The sequence below is a fragment of the Pecten maximus genome, chromosome 12 (assembly GCF_902652985.1).
Source record: "Pecten maximus chromosome 12, xPecMax1.1, whole genome shotgun sequence".
NCBI lineage: Eukaryota > Metazoa > Mollusca > Bivalvia > Pectinida > Pectinidae > Pecten > Pecten maximus.
Window position 1 is genome coordinate 34,741,990 of NC_047026.1, and position 24,171 is coordinate 34,766,160.

The 24,171-nt window shown below is 35.8% G+C and overlaps 1 protein-coding gene across 2 annotated transcripts in view; it reads left to right on the forward strand.

Annotated features, from left to right (window-relative positions):
* Positions 1–24,171, forward strand: part of LOC117338845 (glycerol-3-phosphate acyltransferase 1, mitochondrial-like) — a 45,979-nt gene that overhangs the window by 13,729 nt on the left and 8,079 nt on the right. The window contains exons 6-22 of one of the 2 annotated variants that reach the window (XM_033900207.1): positions 127–161; positions 582–672; positions 1,062–1,158; positions 1,915–2,051; positions 7,899–7,995; positions 8,810–8,939; positions 9,752–9,834; positions 10,407–10,520; positions 10,883–11,072; positions 12,238–12,308; positions 13,046–13,191; positions 14,244–14,362; positions 14,937–15,085; positions 15,752–15,835; positions 23,331–23,441; positions 23,734–23,860; positions 24,021–24,089. In XM_033900207.1, the coding sequence (XP_033756098.1) occupies positions 127–161; positions 582–672; positions 1,062–1,158; positions 1,915–2,051; positions 7,899–7,995; positions 8,810–8,939; positions 9,752–9,834; positions 10,407–10,520; positions 10,883–11,072; positions 12,238–12,308; positions 13,046–13,191; positions 14,244–14,362; positions 14,937–15,085; positions 15,752–15,835; positions 23,331–23,441; positions 23,734–23,860; positions 24,021–24,089 (1,850 nt within the window). Of the gene's footprint in view, positions 1–126; positions 162–581; positions 673–1,061; positions 1,159–1,914; positions 2,052–4,979; positions 5,117–7,898; positions 7,996–8,809; positions 8,940–9,751; positions 9,835–10,406; positions 10,521–10,882; positions 11,073–12,237; positions 12,309–13,045; positions 13,192–14,243; positions 14,363–14,936; positions 15,086–15,751; positions 15,836–23,330; positions 23,442–23,733; positions 23,861–24,020; positions 24,090–24,171 lie in introns of both variants that reach the window. The other variant, XM_033900206.1, reaches the window with a different exon arrangement.

Below are 24,171 nucleotides of genomic sequence, written 5' to 3' on the forward strand. Positions count from 1 at the left end.
ACCACGAAACTAGTTGATACACAATGTTTCATGTTATACAGTACTTGTTGTACAGGATGAATGTTCTACTACAGCGATCAAAGGCACTACCCAGAGTATAGTGATTTAACTGTGTTTGTCTTTCAGGGTTAAAGAAGCTGTCCAACAGCAGTCTGAAGAAGGTGTGTATAATGTAATAAGGAGATGATTCTAAAACATGGTGTCTGTGTCTTAGATCGGATTTAGATAGAGTTAACATAAAAAAACAACTTCTGTTTTGTTACAGGATGAAAGTAGATGGGGTTTATGTAGTAAGTTAGTTAAATATATTTCATTGATACAAACACTTTTAGGTGATGATATTGTTCAGCTTCTTCTTGTCAAATCTTATTTTCAGTTACACAATGACCACAGAAAATGAAATAAATACACAATGAAATTGGCTAATATCAGTGTTGATATATGATACAAACTTACTGGCAGATGGAGTGCATAGTTACATGGCACCGACCTGATCACATGACAAATACAATGAATGGTCACATGACACTGGGATTTATTGATGGTCACATGTGTCTGAACGTATACTTTGTTGTTAATAGGGGACAATTCGCGAGATGTGACACCTGGAGATGTTGTTGCTAAGGACTTACTTTGTGGAATGCAGGCCAAAATCTCCAACAGACTTCTACGGTAGGTACAGTCAAATTCACCTTATTCAATGAATGTGCATCAAGTTATCATCATGTATCAAATTAAGTTATAATTATGAAAACCGATTTATTTATTTGATGAGAGGTTTAAAATTTATTTCTAACCTCCTACAGACTTGCTGGCTGGTTCCTGCCGATCATTGTAATGTTGTGATGAATACTGACTAAATATTTGATTACAGATTAATTTGTTTTATTACAGACTCGTTGGTAGGTGCCACAGATCATTGTAATGTTGTGATGAACACGATGACGGGTGTGAGATTAATTTGTTTTATTACAGACTCGTTGGTAGGTGCCACAGATCATTGTAATGTTGTGATGAACACGATGACGGGCTGTGAGATTAATTTGTTTTAACTATTACAGACTTGCTGGCTGGTTCCTACTGAAGTTCTTGTCCTACTTCCTACAAAGTGTCCAAATACACAAGGGACAGCTGGAGATGGTCGAGAAATCTGTCAAGGTAATGACATGCGTTTTAATTCTGAAAAAAACTGTCATTCTATACTGAAATGAAAAATTAAGATTTAGATGAAAAAATGAGCTGGAGTCATTTTATCAACCTCTGATGCAGATAAAATGGATGGAATCTTAGGTTCACTGGGTCAGGGTTAAATATATTATTATATTTTCACCCTCAAAGATTTTGTTATGATATAATGAAGCAAAGTTGGTTAAAATTAAACAAAGAGTCAGCTGACTAAAGGACAAGGTCACTGGGTCAAAGTCAAGATCCAATTTTGTATCTTTTCACTGATTAACATTTTATTATGACATTATGAAGCAAAGTTGGTAAGAATTATACAATTAGTCAACTACCAAACATCAAGATTACTTGGTCAAAGTTTAAGGTTATTTTGGTCCAAAAGTCAAGAACAAAGTGGATTTCTGACTATGACCTTGGCTCTTAGTTAGGGAGGTATTTAAGGTTAAACAAATCAAAACTAATCAGCAATTTTTATATTGGTATTTTCATTTCTGTTAGCCCAGCAGATATAGGGGTGGATGGAAACAAGTCACATCAATGTACATATATAATTCATATTTTGCGCTTCCTTGCACGTGTTTTTGAAGTCTCAAAAGTCTAACGTCAGCCTCAGCAATATGGGATGTATTATCACGACGAGACGCATGCTGACCTGTCAGTGTTCTAGTTACAAAACAAGTGTTTACCATAGTGGTATTACATAATAATAATAATAATTTACTTATTTTATAGAGAGGAATCCCTGTGATCTACATTCCACTGCATAGGAGCCACCTTGACTACATACTGGTTACCTTCATTCTCTGGAACTACAGCATCAAGGCACCTTACATTGCCGCCGGTGACAATCTCAGGATGCCCATCTTCAGGTGTGTACAGGATGTGCTGATTTCTCAATGATCTTTTAAAGATGCTACAGCACAGACAGAGTATATACTGCTTGTCACAAAAATGCATAAAATGGCACCCATCATATATAAACATATCTAACAAGACCAACAAATGCAAATCTTAATAACAGCACCCTAAAAGTGATCGCTGATGTGATGGAAAGTTTAATAGCAAATATAGAGGTGGAGTACGATAGAATTTACTCGGGATGCAGTTAATTATGTACTAAATTAAGTCACTTTCAATTTAAAAGTTACACAGAGAAACTCTTGACTTTTTTAAGGTGGTTACTGTTTAAAGTATGTACCGTAAAAACCCATGTAATTTGCGCACCAATGTAATTTGTGCAGGTATTTTTTGGGGCTGAAAAAACCTTCTAGCTGTATATTTTGCGCATGAAAAATTTTGACCAAAAACCATGTCCAGGTGGTCTCGAAAACAATGTATGAAAATGACACTAACACAGATTAGCACAAAACTTTGCTAAAACCATTCTACTAAATACTTGATGATTAAAATAATCTGATTATTTTGTATTTGTAATGAGGAAATAGCAAAATTGCGTCTTGTTTATTTTCTTTAAATCGACCGTGAGAGGAAAAGGTATGGTAACCGCTGTGCACACGGAATTATGAACATTTATCAGCTCAAACTTGCACAAACTTTCAAAGAAAAGTAAAATTAAGTAATCAATTTTGCATTATTATATCGCGACAAGTATGTCTAATTAATCTAAATATTTACCCCAATAAAGCTTAATGCGGTAATTGACAACAGAAATAATGTCCGCATAGTTGTGGGTGTTACGCTTTCCTCAGAACCGCTGCTGTAGCTGCTGGTAGCTATGAAACACAGCCAGTTTCATTGTCAAATATTTTTAGCCCACCATCATCAGATGGTGGGCTATTCAAATCGCCCTGCGTCCGTGGTCCGTCGTCCGTCCGTCCGTCCGTCCGTCCCTCCGTCCGTAAACAATTCTTGTTATCGCTAATCCTCAGAAAGTACTGAAGGGATCTTTCTCAAATTTCATATGTAGGTTCCCCTTGGTGCCTAGTTATGCATATTGCATTTTGAGACCAATCGGAAAACAACATGGCCGACAGGCAGCCATCTTGCATTTTGGCAATTGAAGTTTGTTATCGCTATTTCTCAGAAAGTACTGAAGGGATCTTTCTCAAATTTCATATGTAGGTTCCCCTTGGTGCCTAGTTATGCATATTGCATTTTGAGACCAATCGGAAAACAATATGGCCGACAGGCAGCCATCTTGAATATTGACAATTGAAGTTTGTTATCGCTATTCCTCAGAAAGTACTGAAGGGATCTTTCTGAAATTTCATATGTAGGTTCCCCTTGTTGCCTAGTTATGCATATTGCATTTTGAGACCAATCAGAAAACAACATGGCCGACAGGCAGCCATCTTGGATTTTGACAATTGAAGTTTGTTATCGCTATTTCTCAGAAAGTGATGAAGAGATCTTTCTGAAATTTCATACGCAGATTTCCCTCGGTGCCTAGTTATGCATATTGGATTTTGAGACCAATCGGAAAACAACATGGCCGACAGGCAGCCATCTTGGATTTTGGCAATTGAAGTTTGTTATCGCTATTTCTCAGAAAGCACTGAAGGGATCTTTCTCAAATTTCATATGTAGGTTTCTCTTGGTGCCTAGTTATGCATATTGCATTTTGAGACCAATCGGAAAACAACATGGCCGACAGGCAGCCATCTTGGATTTTGACAATTGAAGTTTGTTATCGCTATTTCTCAGAAAGCACTGAAGGGATCTTTCTCAAATTTCATATGTAGGTTTCTCTTGGTTGCCTAGTTATGCATATTGCATTTTGAGACCAATTGGAAAACAACATGGCCGACAGGCAACCATCTTGGATATTGACAATTGAAGTTTGTTATCGCTATTCCTCAGAAAGTACTGAAGGGATCTTTCTCAAATTTCATATGTAGGTTTCCCTCAGTGCCTAGTTATGCATATTGGGACCAATCCGAAAACAACATGGCCGACAGACAGCCATTATCGCTAAATCTTAAATTTTATATATAGGTTCCCCTTGTTTGAAATGTACTAGCTATAGAGGGCTGTTTATGAAAATACACAGATTAGTAAGACTTAGAGGAAGGAAAGGGACAGCGTTTTAATTCTCAAAAAAACTCATTCTATACTGAATGTTTAAGATAAATGAAAAATTAAGATTTAGATGAAAAAATGAGCTGGAGTCATTTTATCAACCTCTGATGCAGATAAAATGGATGGAATCTTAGGTTCACTGGGTCAGGGTTAAATATATTATTATATATTTTTCACCCTCGACGATTTTGTTATGATATAATGAAGCAAAGTTGGTTAAAATTAAACAAGGAGTCAGCTGACTAAAGGACAAGGTCACTGGGTCAAAGTCAAGATCCAATTTTGTATCTTTTCACTGATTAACATTTTATTATGACATTATGAAGCAAAGTTGGTAAGAATTATACAATTAGTCAACTACCAGACATCAAGATTACTTGGTCAAAGTTTAAGTTATTTTGGTCCAAAAGTCAAGAACAAAGTGGATTTCTGACTATGACCTTGGCTCTTAGTTAGGGAGGTATTTAAGGTTAAACAAATCAAAACTAATCAGCAATTTTTATACTGGTATTTTCATTTCTGTTAGCCCAGCAGATATAGGGGTGGATGGAAACAAGTCACATCAATGTACATATATAATTCATATTTTGCTTCCTTGCACATGTTTTTGAAGTCTCAAAAGTCTAACGTCAGCCTCAGCAATATGGGATGTATTATCACGACGAGACCCATGCTGACCTGTCAGTGTTCTAGTTACAGAACAAGTGTTTACCATAGTGGTATTACATAATAATAATAATAATTTACTTATTTTATAGAGAGGAATCCCTGTGATCTACATTCCACTACATAGGAGCCACCTTGACTACATACTGGTTACCTTCATTCTCTGGAACTACAGTATCAAGGCACCTTACATTGCCGCCGGCGACAATCTCAGGATGCCCATCTTCAGGTGTGTACAGGATGTGCTGATTTCTCGATGATCTTTTAAAGATGCTACAGCACAGACAGCGTATATACTGCTTGTCACAAAAATACATAAAATGGCACCCATCATATATAAACATATCTAACAAGACCAACAAATGCAAATCTTAATAATCCTAAAAGTGATCACTGATGTGATGGAAAGTTTAATAGCAAATATAGAGGTGGAGAACGTTAGAATTTACTCAGGATGCAGGTAATTATGTACTAAATTAAGTCACTTTCAATTTGAAAGTTACACACAGAAACTCTTGACTTTTTTAAGGTGGTTACTTTGTAAAGTATGTACCGTAAAAACCCATGTAATTTGCGCACCAATGTAATTTGTGCAGGTATTTTTTGGGGCTGAAAAAACCTTCTAGCTGTATATTTTTGCGCATGAAAAATTTTGACCAAAAGCCATGTCCAGGTGGTCCCGAAAACAATGTATGAAAATGACACTAACACAGATTAGCACAAAACTTTGCTAAAACCATTCTACTAAATACTTGATGATTAAAATAATCTGATTATTTTGTATTTGTAATGAGGAAATAGCAAAATTGCGTCTTGTTTATTTTCTTTAAATCGACCGTGAGAGGAAAAGGTATGGTAACCGCTGTGCACACGGAATTATGAACATTTATCAGCTCAAACTTGCACACACTTTCAAAGAAAAGTAAAATTAAGTAATCAAATTTGCATATATCGTTACAAGTATGTCTAATAAATCTAAATATTTAGCCCAATAAAGCTTAATGCGGTAATTGACAACAGAAATAATGTCCGCATAATTGTGGGTGTTACGCTTTCCTCAGAACCGCTGCTGTAGCTGCTGGTAGCTATGAAACACAGCCAGTTTCATTGTCAAATAATTTTAATATGCAGTTTTCAATTTATAATAAATAATAAAATAAGCAGAAAGTGTTATTTTTAACTACACAAACATATCGGCAAAAATGTCACCGGCAAGCTAAGCTATTCATAGCCTGTGTATATATACACATCCTCTCCCCTCAGGTAAGCATCATTAGACTGTTCCAGTCACAGTTTTGAGATTGGGCATAGTCCATTTCTAGGGTGAGAAGCGTATGCAGCACACATGTACTGGTCTGTGTGTACGACCCCTGTTTTGACACTAACAAGCTGATGGGGATAAACGGAGACAAGACACACTCAGAGTGTTAAATAGGCTTACTATCCTAATTACATTACAGCCAGTAACAGATAAGAGGTGATGATTTCTCAATCAAACAAAAGAATTCAGTTTATAATTGGCCTAGCTCCGTGGAGTCCGGGATTCAAAGATCGGTAAGCACATCATATCAAGACGGACTTTTAAACAATACAGTTAATAGGCTAGTTGTTTTATCAATGTGTTTATGATAACACTGCATAAATATATTTCTCCTTTTTATAAGGAATTTGTGAAAATAAATATTAACTTTGAAGACCTGAGTATGCTGCTGTTGCATCATTCTTTAGTTACGTTTTTCCAGAACTGATTTCTATTTAATTGTGATGAATCCCTAATTAATTCTAGTATCACCACATATAGTAGGTAGCTATACATCACTTCATTATCTGACATATTTAACAAGAATAAATTGCTGTGTGTATGTTTATAAATCTTCAAGTTCCTAATGGGAATTTCGGTCATTTTCCAAGATGGCGGACAATCTTTTTTCCTGTAAAAAAACCTGAAAATGTCTTTACCTGTATAATTTGCGCACCCCCAACTTTAAACTTTATTCCAGTACAAAAAAACTGCGCAAATTACATGAGTTTTTACGGTACCTTTTGTAAGGTGGTTATTGTATAAATATGTAACTTTTGTAAGGTGGTTATTGTGTAAAGTATGTATAACAAAGTCGGATTTTCAGTTGGGAGGGGCCTTGGCAATAGATAATAAACGGCAGGAGCTTCTGTTCACATGTTTACTTGCACATATTGATAAGTACAGGTAGAAAAGTCCTTGGCATGTGGTGCCCAGGACGTATTTACAAAATGTATGAAAAGTTGGCATAAGAATGACCGTCTTCTCTGACCAATGTACAGAGTGGAACTGGGGAAAGAGCACCAAAAAGGGATAGAAAGAAAGAAGAAGAAACGCATTGCGCATGTCCTGCCCTGTCCTGTCCGTCAGTGGTCAAACCAGTTTATTACAAACATACATCACACGAACATACTCTCCGGACATTCACGAACCACACATACAAAGCACATAACTGACAGCTACCTGTAACACAGCATAGGATACACCCTGCGTGACAATCACACGACGAGTACAGAACATTTACCCAACAGCCACAAACACGACGTGGGATACGAACAGCACAAATACAACACAACGAGCAGTTATAAAAGTGATTCAGTTAAAATAACCAAAATTAACAGGGTGCCACATATGTAACTTTTGTAAGGTGGTTATTGTGTAAAGTATGTAACTTTTGTAAGGTGGTTATTGTGTAAAGTATGTAACTTTTGTAAGGTGGTTATTGAGTAAAGTATGTAACTTTTGGTATTGTTGAAACACCAGCCTATTCTTGTAATCAATCAATCAAAAGTACTCTTTCATTGATGATAAAGCATCTTTAATTTTTAGCCCAGATATACTTTGTGTATGTGTTGGGTGTGTGGAAGCCATTTCTTTTCCCTTATATATGAGAGCCTATTTCTACGTTCTATATTTTGCATTACTTGTATGACAGATTTTTCTCTGTGTTTCATTTAACAAGTATGAGAGACTGTTTATCCCATTGTTCTAGCTCCCTCATCACAGGACTAGGAGGGTTTTTCATCAGACGTAAGCTTGATAAGAAGATCGGGAGAAAGGACACGGTGTACCGGGCAGTGCTGCACTCCGTAAGTATATTTAAACCCATTTGTATTTGTATTTATTTATTTTTTTATATTTCTTGAGGGTGCCCTGCACTTGGATTTATGTTTTGAATTTATCAGTTATCGGTGAAGTGGCAATCAACCTAGATCCGGTCTGGGTTCAAAAGTTGTCAAAGTATAAAATAATGTTCTGATCTGAGAAGCCATTTCTCTCCTGCTCATAAAACTTCAATGGCGATACAGCGAAAAGATGATGCTGAAACCATAGTATCAGTTAATCTGGTCAGGTAGAATATTGGTAAGTTATGGTAATATACTGTACATGTCTTTCATCTAAGCAGCCAGTCATACATGAAAAAATTTGGGGGGTTGTTTGGTCGGTTGTATTTTTATTCCCCCAATGTGTTTTATTGGAGAATGTCAGGGTTGGGGGGTTTACCTCTCTTACACAATGTAGCTTTTTTACTCCTTCATTCAGCCATTCTCTCATTCTCATACAAACATTTTTTTTATGGTTAAATAATTTTATTTCTCCAGTCAATAATAAATGTACATAAATTGACCTCAAGCAGGAGGTTTCACACCATATCATATTTATATAGTTACTAATTATATAAGTAACTTTACAAGCATGCTGTGCTACCTCCGTAAGGGAACTAACTCTTATCAGGACTTCCCGGTTGTAGAGTACATATCCCGTTTGTAATCACCTACCCCCATTGTTTTTTTCCCCACATCTTTCTTTTTAGACTGATTTCTGCGTGTTTTTCTTGTGTTGTAATTTACCGGTAGTGAATATAAAAAACAAAGACATTAATGACATCATTTCCTTTTACAGTACATGCAAGAATTATTGAAGAGGGGTGAGGCTCTGGAATTTTTCATAGAAGGTGGACGTTCCCGTACTGGAAAGGCGTGTCAACCTAAAGGTGGATTGGTGTCTGTCGTTGTGGATGCACAAATGAATGGTTTGTAATTAGCAAGTAAACTGAGTATTCAATTGAATTGCTCAGTTTATATTAACACAATAAAATTATTTGTTAAACTTTTTAACTTTAAATAATTTGATGTATTTGTTGATGTTGTTTTACATTTGTACTAATAAGTTTGATTTACATTTGGTATTTATCAAAATACAAAAGTATATTAACATTTTTATTTGTTCTTGATCTGATGACGATTCAGAGACATTGGTCTCTCCTTTCAGATATTATTCATTAAATGATAATTTCATATGTTAAAGATTGCTTCTGGGATATCTAGCTATTTCACGGTTATGATTCTTTGTCCATTTCACATTGAAATGGCTCATTGTCTATTTCACATTGAAATGGCTCATTTGTTTTAAGTGGTCCTACTTAATATCTTACTTGGAAAGATTCAAACCCATAACCCCCCTGCTTGGTCGTGGTTGGTTTCCTGATGTCGTCTGTTCTGGGGGGACATCTGAGAGCCCATTACATGTTGATCATAGAAGGTGACTAAAAGCGGGTCCCCTGAAGATCTGGTAACTTTCATCTGTGTCTTCTATTTAGGGGATATTGAAGAGACCAAAATAGATCTTCTGCTCTCATTGCTACACTTGGGATCCTTATTAATCTTGCCTTTCTTTCCTAACTACTCTTTCTGTCCTTTGATTTGCTTCTATATGTTTCTCCTTGATACCCGTCCTCGTATGACCCTGGCTGTTGTGAGGATGTTAAACCCGTAAGAAAACAAAGCAAAAACAAAAAAACCAAAAAAAAACAAATGTACATGAATTTTTTTTTTTCTGTTTCAGATGTAATGGAAGATGCCTACATCGTACCTATAAGTATTAATTATGAAAAGATTCTTGACGGAAACTATAATCGGGAACAAATGGTGAGTGAGGTCAAAGACATCTGCGTCTTGTTCGTATTTATAGGAAAACAAATACTAAGGTTAGAGAAAGAGTAACTTTCTGCTGTATATGGATTGCCTTTTGTATTTTGGCAACTTGATTGTCTAAAATTTTAAACTTTAAAAGTTAGATCCATCAAAAGTAAGGTATCTTGAAGGCATACCGTAAATATTCAAGAAAGCAAATATAGGCCTTTATATCATGTGATCATTCAAGATAATTTGCCACTAACCTCCTGTTTAGTTTTCTGCGATTGAGAGAATAACTATAAACTAGGGTTTTTTGCCAGATTTTGTATTTTTATCAATTAAGCTGATCACTAGAAATGTGTTGGCCCATGATTACTTTCTGAGAAATTATAAAGATAAAGATAAAAAAAAAAAAAAATTCAGTCAAACCTCATTTGCTATCTCAGAGTCAGTAGGGTAAATTAATAAAACAATTTTGAGACATCTGAGTATTTAATCTTCTATATATTTTAAATGACATTTTTACTGTCTGACTCACTGCTCACATCCTTTTTATGTACACTAAATGTTTGTATTTGTTTCAGGGTCTACCTAAAGTAAAAGAGACGTTTATTGGTGCAATGAAGGCCATATGGCGGGTCTTCTGCAGTGATTTTGGAAGTGTGAGGGTGGAGTTTTGTCAGCCGTTCTCACTCAAGGTAAGACAACTATTAAAGTGTATAAGTGTATATATATATTTATCTATCTACTGCTGGGGGAATGAACCCCATGGACTGGTATGTGCTTATATTGCAGAGTTTTGAGAGCAGAGACTTATAATTTTTACTTTGCATTGTTGAAACCGTTATATAATTAAAGAAACAAGCTAACCCAAATTGATAATGTTTGAAAAAAAAAAAAAAAAAAAAAAAATTTCCAAACATTATTACTTCAAAATTTAGAAAAAAGTTGCATTAGTACAGAAAATATTTATAGAAAATAAATTTAAAGCTTTAGGAGGTGTATTAAAGTTCAAGCAATTATACCTTCAAATCTTCAGATGTTTTTGTTTCTGTTTCAGGAGTATCTAGTGAAGATCCAGCCTGCACAGCCTTCCCCTCCCACCAGTGATATATCTAGCCAGGATAGTCCCCCCGAGTCACCCCCTCCTATACACAAAGCTGGCAGTGTGAGCTCACTGTTTGGTACAGACATTATGGTGGAAGACCAGAGACATGTCATCAAACAGTTGTCAGAACACATTGTACACAGTAAGTCCTCGTAAATACCTGTCAGAACACATTGTACACAGTAAGTCCTCGTAAATACATGTCAGAACACATTGTACACAGTAAGTCCTCGTAAATACCTGTCAGAACACATTGTACACAGTCCTTGTAAATACCTGTCATAACACATTGTACACAGTAAGTCCTCGTACATACCTGTCAGAACACATTGTACACAGTAAGTCCTTGTAAATACCTGTCATAACACATTGTACACAGTAAGTCCTCGTAAATACCTGTCAGAACACATTGTACACAGTAAGTCCTAGTAAATACCTGTCAGAACACATTGTACACAGTAAGTCCTCGTAAATACCTGTCAGAACACATTGTACATAGTAAGTCCTCGTAAATACCTGTCAGAACACATTGTACACAGTAAGTCCTCGTAAATACCTGTCAGAACACATTGTACACAGTAAGTCCTCGTAAATACCTGTCAGAACACATTGTACACAGTAAGTCCTCGTAAATACCTGTCAGAACACATTGTACACAGTAAGTCCTCGTAAATACCTGTCAGAACACATTGTACACAGTAAGTCCTCGTAAATACCTGTCAGAACACATTGTACACAGTAAGTCCTCGTAAATACCTGTCAGAACACATTATACACAGTCCTTGTAAATACCTCAAGAGTTTATGTTGTGAACAAATCTGTGTTGAGTGTAAATAAAATTGATCCTGTCGATAATACTGGTCTTTTGTTCATTTTAAGAGAAATATGCCAGAAATATGCCAGAAAAAGTTTTGAGAATGAGTTTTATTTATGGGAATAAACATCTGTAACTTTGAAAGTTCAGTATTAATACTTAAAATATTTTGTTTGATAATACAGAAATTTTCTTATGGAACTATTTGTCTTCATTTTCCGAGTTAAAAATATTATTCATTTTATGCAGAATTAAGAGTTTGATATAATACTGTAAGTGGTTTGTTCAAAATAATCTCTGCAACCCAATCCTTATAAACAGGATTAAATGTCCACTGTGGATCTCAACTTATACCTGATTTAATACCATACATGTGAAGTTCAAAGGTGACACTATGAAATGTAGGATGTGGGCTTATTATTGAGTATAGCAGAATCATTTTTAATATGTTGTGTAATTGTGGTAAAGACAGAATGATAATTTATATTCACAGCCTGTGTCCACGCCACGCCAGTTATGTGTACTAATATGGTGGCGTTTCTCCTCCTTACCAAACACAGGGAGGTGAGTACAAACTTTTTTTAAGTTGGTCAGCTTTGTCATTGTATATCATATTGATTCTAGAGAGTATGTAGGAGAATAAAAGTTAATCAGAAATGGACATGTCTTCAAAATGTGCCAAAATTGTTTTTTTTTCAAAATATTTGGCTTTGTGCCCACCATCTGATAATGGGGGAGGGCTTCTCAAATTTCCCTACATCCGTGACTTGTCTATAATCAATCCTTGTTGTTGCTACTTTTTTGGAAATACTGACAGGATATGAAACTGCATTTGAAGGTTTCCCTTGTTCCCTAGCCAACTTTGATTTTGACAGTTGACGTTTGTGACTGTTATAACATTATCTTGAGATGTATTGAAAGGATATTTCTCAAACTTGATATATTTGGCACATTCAGTCCCTAGTTATGCCTTGGCAATTTTGAGCGTGATTAGAAAAACAAAATGACCGACAGGCACTCATCCTGGATTCTAAAACTTGAATTATCGATATTCCTTGAGAAATATAGGAATCATATTTTTCAAACATGATAGGCCAGGTCCCCCATTGCAGTAGACGATATTTATCACTATTACTCAGAATGTTCTTAGATCTTCTCAGATTTATATGTCAAATGTAATTTTCCTGAGTAATAAAATATATACATGTATATCACCAATTTAAATATTATATTGATTGCTGCCATTCAGTGATTCATGTTATGCATAACTCTGTTGTAATGTTGGGATGAATATCCTACAGGGCACAAGCATGAAGCAGCTAATACAAGATTTTGATTGGCTAAGGCAGGACATGAAAAGTCGTAACCGTGACGTTGCATTTGTGGGCAGCTCAAGTGAGGTTACACACTATGCCTGTGCTCTCTTGGGATCAAGCTTGATTCAGAGGTAAGTTGGATTTGACTCATTCTCATTAGGAAATGTTTGTATTTTATAACATTACACCCAGCGATTACCACCAGCAATTCCAAACACTACTGATTTGGTTGTCCCACTATCCGACCACCGCTAATCTGGCTGGCCCACTATCCAGTCACAACTAATCTGGTTGTCCTACTATCAAATCACCACTTATCTGGTTGTCCTACTATCAAATCACCACGTATCTGGTTGTCCTACTATCAAATCACCACTAATCTGGTTGTCCCACTATCCAGCCATCACTAATCTTGTTTTCCTGCTATCCAGCTAGCACTTACCTGGTTGTCCTGCTATCCAGCCACATCTAATCTAGTTGTCCCACTATCCAACCACATCTAATCTGGTTGTCCACCAAGCCTTCTTAACCCAGCCACCACTTATCTGGCTGTTTCACTATTCATCAGTGTTTAGTAGACAGTCATTTCTTTCATATGATAAATTGGAAACTACAAACTATAGTCAAGTTTAATTGCTTATTTGTTTGCTGGGTTTATCGCCCCGTGAACAGCCAGGGTCATTTTGAGGAAGGACATCCTTGTAGTGGTTGGAGACTACCTCACAGAAAGACTGGTTGGCCTGTTGTCAGTATAATGTGACCGGGTGGGGTGTCCTGCTGGGTGTCTTCGGCAGTATGTTTCAGTGAGGTAGCACTATAAATCGGCAAAAGTTCCGGCCTATCACAAGGAGACTTAATACGAACATACCGCAGCCTCCCAAAACACACATATGCACTCACCACACGCATGCATATCGCAAACACGGGAGGCTGTCCTTAAATGACCTTAGCTGTTAATAGGACGTTAAACAAATAAAACCAAACCAAACCTCACAGAACAACATACAGGAGGTCGTCGTGTGCCATCAAGAGCAATTAGGGTAAAGTGTATTGTCCAAGGACACAGCCATGACAACACAGACAGGCCCGTTTCTGAGCTTATTTTGATAATATCATTTCTTTTCATAACTTACAAGCTTTTAACTGAGATTGAAATACAACATTGATGACTTTGTATCTACAGGTCTAGCTCTAAAGAGTGTGAAAACAGAGTGGTACCAATATTGAGTCTACCAACGGTGTTTGAGTTGAGTTACTATAGCAACACGTTGGTATCTGCCTATCTACTGGAGAGTGTGTTAGGTAAGAGGTTTTGTATTTTGCTCATGCTTTTGTAGCCTTGACTAGAACAAAGAATTCAAAGTCTCAAGGTTAACATTGTTAAAACATTTAAGATACGCCTTCCGATTAACCTAAATATCAATAGTTAGGATACTTTGCATGTGGGTTCCTGAGATGAAGTCCAACAAAAAAATGACCCATAATCAAGGTCACAGGAATCAACTTTGTTTAATCATTCAAACTATTTCTACTGATATTTGACCTGTAGCTTTCTTCTTACATCACAAAAAAGGTTGTCATGAAAACAAAGACTCAAACATGTTTCACATTTACTTGCTTTGCTGGCCACAAAATGTAGAATATGGTTGTGTACACTATTGAATACCAGTTGAGCAATGCAGGCCCATCGGGCCTCTTGTTTATCAGGTTTTATTTTCTAGGCTTATCGCTCCTTGTACTTACTGTCAGGGACATTTGAAGGTGATGTTTCCTTGTAGTAGCTGGTGGCTAGCTGACTAAACATAATACAGAAGGCCTGTGATGTGCTAAACAAAAGTATTGGTTATCCACAATAATAAATGTTTGTCTTTTCCAGTTTGCTCTGTGATATACCACTGTGATATCGGGTTGTTTGTCCCAAGCCAATCCAGAACTGCCGATGTAATGTCCGCCTCCACCGATGATATCATAGACACAGCCTCTGAAATATGTAAACTCCTCCGATATGAATTCATATGTATTCCGGTATGTCTACCTGTATTATTAAAAAGTTCTTTTATAAAAATTACACGCCATTTGTTGTAGTAGAAACATGCAATTCCTGCAATTGGAGGGAAAAAACCCCAAAAAACCTGAATAGTCATTGTAAACCTTAGTCGATCGATCATTCGCAGAAAATTGAGAAAAAATAGGTAATGGTATTATTTGAGATATTTTCTGAATTTGGTTTTATTCGGCTGTCTCCTTTTGACATACACATGATATTCATGAATAGATATAGGTTTTGTTTTTAACAAAAGTTAATATTCACTTAGATTTCCTATTTACTTATTGGCTTACAGGATTTTCAATATCAAAATACAAAATACTGTTTCAATTCAACTTTAGGCTAAATGAATGGACTTTGGTATACAGCATTGGATTTAAGTGTGAACTTTAAGTGACTACACTCTGTCACCTTCATCTGACAAATGACCAGTGAATTAAAGTGTATGAATCAAATTGACAATTACATCTACACATCATTCTGATGTACTCTGAGGTGTTAAACAGTGTACAAGTTGATTTAGCTTCTCTGTGGATACCAAAGTCACATTTATAACCTGAACAACATGTTCCATACCAACACACTAATCTTAAAAAGTTACATTAAATATTCTTTCTGCATGAGACATACTTTTTGCTTTGCAGCCTTGTGACAAACTTGAGGAAACCCTTCTTGAAACTTTGCATCACTTGATCTCCCGCGAACTCTTCACGTATCGGGACCAACAGGTAACCATCTGATTCTGACTCACATAACATATATGTTGATTCTGACTCACATTACATATGTGTTGATTCTGACTTGCGTTACATATGTGTTGATTCTGACTCACATTACATATGTGTTGATTCTGACTCACATTACATATGTGTTGATTCTGACTCACATTACATATGTGTTGATTCTGACTCACATTACATATGTGTTGATTCTGACTCACGTTACATATGTGTTGATTCTGACTCACATTACATATGTGTTGATTCTGACTCACGTTACATATGTGTTGATTCTGACTCACGTTACATATGTGTTGATTCTCACTCGCGTTACATATGTGTTGATTCTGACTCACATTATATATGTGTTGATTCTGACTCACGTTACATATGTGGTGATTCTGACTCACGTTACATATGTGGTGATTCTGACTCACATTACATATGTGTTGATTCTGACTCATTACATATGTAGTGATTCTGACTCACATTACATATATGTTGATTCTGACTCACATTACATATGTGGTGATTCTGACTCACATTACATATGTGTTGATTCTGACTCACATTACATATGTGGTGATTCTGACTCACATTACATATGTGTTGATTCTGACTCACGTTACATATGTGGTGATTCTGACTCACGTTACATATGTGGTGATTCTGACTCACATTACATATGTGTTGATTCTGACTCATTACATATGTAGTGATTCTGACTCACATTACATATATGTTGATTCTGACTCACATTACATATGTGTTGATTCTGACCCACGTTACATATGTGGTGATTCTGACTCACATTACATATGTGTTGATTCTGACTCACATTACATATGTGGTGATTCTGACTCACATTACATATGTGTTGATTCTCACATTACATATGTGTTGATTCTGACTCACATTACATGGTGATTCTGACTCACGTTACATATGTGTTGATTCTGACTCACATTACATATGTGTTGATTCTCACATTACATGTGTTGATTCTGACTCACATTACATATGTGTTGATTCTGACTCACATTACATATGTGTTGATTCTGACTCACATTACATATGTGTTGATTCTGACTCGCGTTACATATGTGTTGATTCTCACTCGCGTTACATATGTGTTGATTCTGACTCACGTTACATATGTGTTGATTCTGACTCACGTTACATATGTGTTGATTCTCACTCGCGTTACATATGTGTTGATTCTGACTCACGTTACATATGTGTTGATTCTGACTCACGTTACATATGTGTTGATTCTGACTCACGTTACATATGTGTTGATTCTGACTCACATTACATATGTGTTGATTCTCACATTACATGTGTTGATTCTGACTCACGTTACATATGTGTTGATTCTGACACACATTACATATGTGATGATTCTCACATTACATATGTGTTGATTCTGACTCACGTTACATATGTGTTGATTCTGACTCACGTTACATATGTGTTGATTCTGACTCACGTTACATATGTGTTGATTCTGACTCACATTACATATGTGTTGATTCTGACTCACGTTATATATGTGTTGATTCTGACTCGCGTTACATATGTGTTGATTCTGACTCACGTTACATATGTGGTGATTCTGACTCACATTACATATGTGTTGATTCTGACTCATTACATATATGTTGATTCTGACTCACATTACTTATGTGTTGATTCTGACTCGCGTTAAATATGTGGTGATTCTGACTCACGTTACATATGTGTTGATTCTGACTCACATTACATATGTGTTGATTCTGACTCACGTTACATATGTGTTGATTCTGACTCACGTTATATATGTGTTGATTCTGACTCGCGTTACATATGTGGTGATTCTGACTCACGTTACATATGTGGTGATTCTGACTCACATTACATATGTGTTGATTGTGACTCACGTTACATATGTGTTGATTCTGACTCACGTTACATATGTTGATTCTGACTCACATTACATATGTGTTGATTCTGACTCACATTACATATGTGTTGATTCTGACTCACATTACATGGTGATTCTGACTCACGTTACATATGTGTTGATTCTGACTCACATTACATATGTGTTGATTCTCACATTACATGTGTTGATTCTGACTCACGTTACATATGTGTTGATTCTGACACACATTACATATGTGATGATTCTCACATTACATATGTGTTGATTCTGACTCACGTTACATATGTGTTGATTCTGACTCACGTTACATATGTGTTGATTCTGACTCACGTTACATATGTGTTGATTCTGACTCACATTACATATGTGTTGATTCTGACTCACGTTATATATGTGTTGATTCTGACTCGCGTTACATATGTGTTGATTCTGACTCACGTTACATATGTGGTGATTCTGACTCACATTACATATGTGTTGATTCTGACTCATTACATATATGTTGATTCTGACTCACATTACTTATGTGTTGATTCTGACTCGCGTTAAATATGTGGTGATTCTGACTCACGTTACATATGTGTTGATTCTGACTCACATTACATATGTGTTGATTCTGACTCACGTTACATATGTGTTGATTCTGACTCACGTTATATATGTGTTGATTCTGACTCGCGTTACATATGTGGTGATTCTGACTCACGTTACATATGTGGTGATTCTGACTCACATTACATATGTGTTGATTCTGACTCATTACATATATGTTGATTCTGACTCACATTACTTATGTGTTGATTCTGACTCACATTACATATGTGTTGATTCTGACTCACATTACATATGTGGTGATTCTGACTCACATTACATATGTGTTGATTCTGACTCACGTTACATAAATGGTGATTCTGACTCACATTACATATGTGTTGATTGTGACTCACGTTACATATGTGTTGATTCTGACTCACGTTACATATGTTGATTCTGACTCACATTACATATGTGTTGATTCTGACTCACATTACATATGTGTTGATTCTGACTCACGTTACATATGTTGATTCTGACTCACATTACATATGTGTTGATTCTGACTCACATTACATATGTGTTGATTCTGACTCACGTTACATATGTGGTGATTCTGACTCACGTTACATATGTGTTGATTCTGACTCACATTACATATGTGTTGATTCTGACTCACGTTACATATGTGTTGATTCTGACTCACGTTATATATGTGTTGATTCTGACTCGCGTTACATATGTGGTGATTCTGACTCACGTTACATATGTGGTGATTCTGACTCACGTTACATATGTGGTGATTCTGACTCACATTACATATGTGTTGATTCTGACTCATTACATATATGTTGATTCTGACTCACATTACATATGTGTTGATTCTGACTCACGTTACATAAATGGTGATTCTGACTCACATTACATATGTGTTGATTGTGACTCACGTTACATATGTGTTGATTCTGACTCACGTTACATATGTTGATTCTGACTCACATTACATATGTGTTGATTCTGACTCACATTACATATGTGTTGATTCTGACTCACATTACATATGTGTTGATTCTGACTCACATTACATATGTGTTGATTCTGACTCGCGTTACATATGTGTTGATTCTGACTCACATTACATATGTGTTGATTCTGACTCACGTTACATATGTGTTGATTCTGACTCACGTTACATATGTGTTGATTCTCACTCGCGTTACATATGTGTTGATTCTGACTCACGTCACATATGTGTTGATTCTGACTCACGTTACATATGTGTTGATTCTGACTCACGTTATATATGTGTTGATTCTGACTCGCGTTACATATGTGTTGATTCTGACTCACGTTACATATGTGGTGATTCTGACTCACATTACATATGTGTTGATTCTGACTCATTACATATATGTTGATTCTGACTCACATTACTTATGTGTTGATTCTGACTCGCGTTAAATATGTGGTGATTCTGACTCACGTTACATATGTGTTGATTCTGACTCACATTACATATGTGTTGATTCTGACTCACGTTACATATGTGTTGATTCTGACTCACGTTACATATGTGGTGATTCTGACTCACATTACATATGTGTTGATTCTGACTCATTACATATATGTTGATTCTGACTCACATTACTTATGTGTTGATTCTGACTCACATTACATATGTGTTGATTCTGACTCACGTTACATATGTGTTGATTCTGACTCACGTTATATATGTGTTGATTCTGACTCGCGTTACATATGTGGTGATTCTGACTCACGTTACATATGTGGTGATTCTGACTCACATTACATATGTGTTGATTCTGACTCATTACATATATGTTGATTCTGACTCACATTACTTATGTGTTGATTCTGACTCACATTACATATGTGTTGATTCTGACTCACATTACATATGTGGTGATTCTGACTCACATTACATATGTGTTGATTCTGACTCACGTTACATAAATGGTGATTCTGACTCACATTACATATGTGTTGATTGTGACTCACGTTACATATGTGTTGATTCTGACTCACGTTACATATGTTGATTCTGACTCACATTACATATGTGTTGATTCTGACTCACATTACATATGTGTTGATTCTGACTCACATTACATATGTGGTGATTCTGACTCACATTACATATGTGTTGATTCTGACTCGCGTTACATATGTGTTGATTCTGACTCACGTTACATATGTGTTGATTCTGACTCACGTTATATATGTGTTGATTCTGACTCGCGTTACATATGTGTTGATTCTGACTCACGTTACATATGTGGTGATTCTGACTCACATTACATATGTGTTGATTCTGACTCATTACATATATGTTGATTCTGACTCACATTACTTATGTGTTGATTCTGACTCGCGTTAAATATGTGGTGATTCTGACTCACGTTACATATGTGTTGATTCTGACTCACATTACATATGTGTTGATTCTGACTCGCGTTACATATGTGGTGATTCTGACTCACGTTACATATGTGGTGATTCTGACTCACATTACATATGTGTTGATTCTGACTCATTACATATATGTTGATTCTGACTCACATTACTTATGTGTTGATTCTGACTCACATTACATATGTGTTGATTCTGACTCACGTTACATATGTGTTGATTCTGACTCACGTTATATATGTGTTGATTCTGACTCGCGTTACATATGTGGTGATTCTGACTCACGTTACATATGTGGTGATTCTGACTCACATTACATATGTGTTGATTCTGACTCATTACATATATGTTGATTCTGACTCACATTACTTATGTGTTGATTCTGACTCACATTACATATGTGTTGATTCTGACTCACATTACATATGTGGTGATTCTGACTCACATTACATATGTGTTGATTCTGACTCACGTTACATAAATGGTGATTCTGACTCACATTACATATGTGTTGATTGTGACTCACGTTACATATGTGTTGATTCTGACTCACGTTACATATGTTGATTCTGACTCACATTACATATGTGTTGATTCTGACTCACATTACATATGTGTTGATTCTGACTCACATTACATATGTGGTGATTCTGACTCACATTACATATGTGTTGATTCTGACTCGCGTTACATATGTGTTGATTCTGACTCACGTTACATATGTGTTGATTCTGACTCACGTTACATATGTGTTGATTCTGACTCACGTTACATATGTGTTGATTCTCACTCGCGTTACATATGTGTTGATTCTGACTCACGTTACATATGTGTTGATTCTGACTCACATTACATATGTGTTGATTCTGACTCACGTTACATATGTGTTGATTCTGACTCACGTTATATATGTGTTGATTCTGACTCGCGTTACATATGTGGTGATTCTGACTCACATTACATATGTGTTGATTCTGACTCACGTTACATAAATGGTGATTCTGACTCACATTACATATGTGTTGATTGTGACTCACGTTACATATATGGTGGTTCTGACTCACATTACATATGTGTTGATTCTGACTCACGTTACATAAATGGTGATTCTGACTCACGTTACATATGTGGTGATTCTGACTCACATTACATATGTGTTGATTCTGACTCATTACATATGTAGTGATTCTGACTCACATTACATATATGTTGATTCTGACTCACATTACATATGTGTTGATTCTGACCCACGTTACATATGTGGTGATTCTGACTCACATTACATATGTGTTGATTCTGACTCACATTACATATGTGTTGATTCTGACTCACATTACATATGTGTTGATTCTGACTCACATTACATATGTGTTGATTCTCACATTACATATGTGTTGATTCTGACTCACATTACATATGTGTTGATTCTCACATTACATATGTGTTGATTCTGACTCACGTTACATATGTGTTGATTCTCACATTACATATGTGTTGATTCTGACTCACATTACATATGTGTTGATTCTGACTCACATTACATGTGTTGATTCTGACTTACATTACATATGTGTTGATTCTCACATTACATATGTGTTGATTCTGACTCACATTACATGGTGATTCTGACTCACATTATATGTGTTGATTCTGACTCACATTACATATGTGTTGATTCAGACTCGCGTTACATATGTGTTGATTCTGACTCACATTACATATGTGCTGATTCTGACTCACATTACATATGTGTTGATTCTGACTCACATTAAGTATGTGTTGATTCTCACATTACATATGTGGTGATTCCAACCATTCTATTTAAATGTTATTTCCTTTCCTTGTAATGGTCAGTTACTTCTGTGATATTATTGGATTATTGTTCTACAGTTGATAGGACATTTAAAAAACAAGTAATGATCCTTATTTTTTAAAGAACATGATAGAGTCAGTTACTGTTGACACATCTGTCAAGAAATTCTTGAATAGATAGAGGATTTCTAACAGTGTCTTCAGTAATACCAAATATATTTCACGAGTGGGGCTAATATTTTGATATTTTTCATGATTGCACAGCACGAGTGAAAAATATCAAAATATTAGACACACGAGTGAAATATATTTGGTTTTACTGAAGACACTGTTAGATATTCTGTTTATTACATTTTTTATCAACGAAAAACCTACCCCGTATGCTAACTAGGCCTACAGTTCCCTAAAAAAGTAATTCCCCCTGTCCAGGTGCTGACATATATGTCGGGCTTTCTGATTGGTCAATTATTTTTGTATTTTCTAATCATTAATTTGATTGGTCAAATCAGCAAAAGTGATATTTTTCATTAGTGAAAAATATTGAAAAATATCACTTTTATAGAATGAATAATTTTTGATATTTCACTGGTAAAAATGTAATAAAGTCTGTTACCGATGACACATGGGTCCAGATATTCCTGAAAAGGTCCCTGTTACTGGTGAAACATCGGGGAAGATATTCTGGAGTAGAGTCCATTACTAGTGACACATCAGTCCAGAGATTATAGCCATGTATTTTATGTTGAATTACAAATATTTTGACAATTTTGAGCACTTTTATCAATGTGGTTTTTGCATTTTTAGACGAGCTCGAACCTTGACCCTGTCAATGCTCGAATGTCAAAGCAGTTTTCTGAGTTGTCCTGGGAAGATGAAGAAATGGATGGCGGAATATTCCAAGAGCAGTTTATTAAGGTATATGCCGGTTGAGTGTTAGAAATTTTGTTTAGTTGGTTCTGAATTAAATAAAAACAAATGTTTATCTATAGGATGCCCTTTAAGAAAGTTTTATCCTGCAAATCTTTTGATTGCATTTTAATATTTTTATATATCTCTAAAAAATTGATAAATTTCTTGAAATAGTTTTTGTAATGCTGTTGTTGAAACCATGCAGTTCAAATATTAGAATACAAACCAGTACAAACATTATGGATCACTTACTCTAATCTTGTTACAATCTTCTGTAATCTGACTTTAACAAATACAGGCTAACATGGAACGTCGTGACTGTGTAGAGAACATGGTATTTCTTCACCACGTACTGGCGCCGTTCCTCGAGTCATACCTCTTGACTGCCCGTCAAATTAACACCAACCTCATTACTGAGCTTCCAGGTAAGATAATAGTAAAAACTAATTTTTCCTGTTTTTTTTTTTTTTTTTTTAAATTTGTTGGAACTTGTTTTCTCAAAGTTCTTTTCACTCAATACATGTAGACAACAGAAATATGTTTTACTCCTGTATTGATGTAAATTTTTAAATTCTTCGTTGACAGAGAATGATTTCCTGCACTGTGTACTGGCCTCTGCTAAGACAAGAGTGGAACAGGGAATAGCTGGTTATGGTAAGTTAGGAGCTACCTCCCAGATTTTTCTGCACTATGTCAAATTTTTTTTTGACTAGCTGCTGAATAGCCGAGCAATATT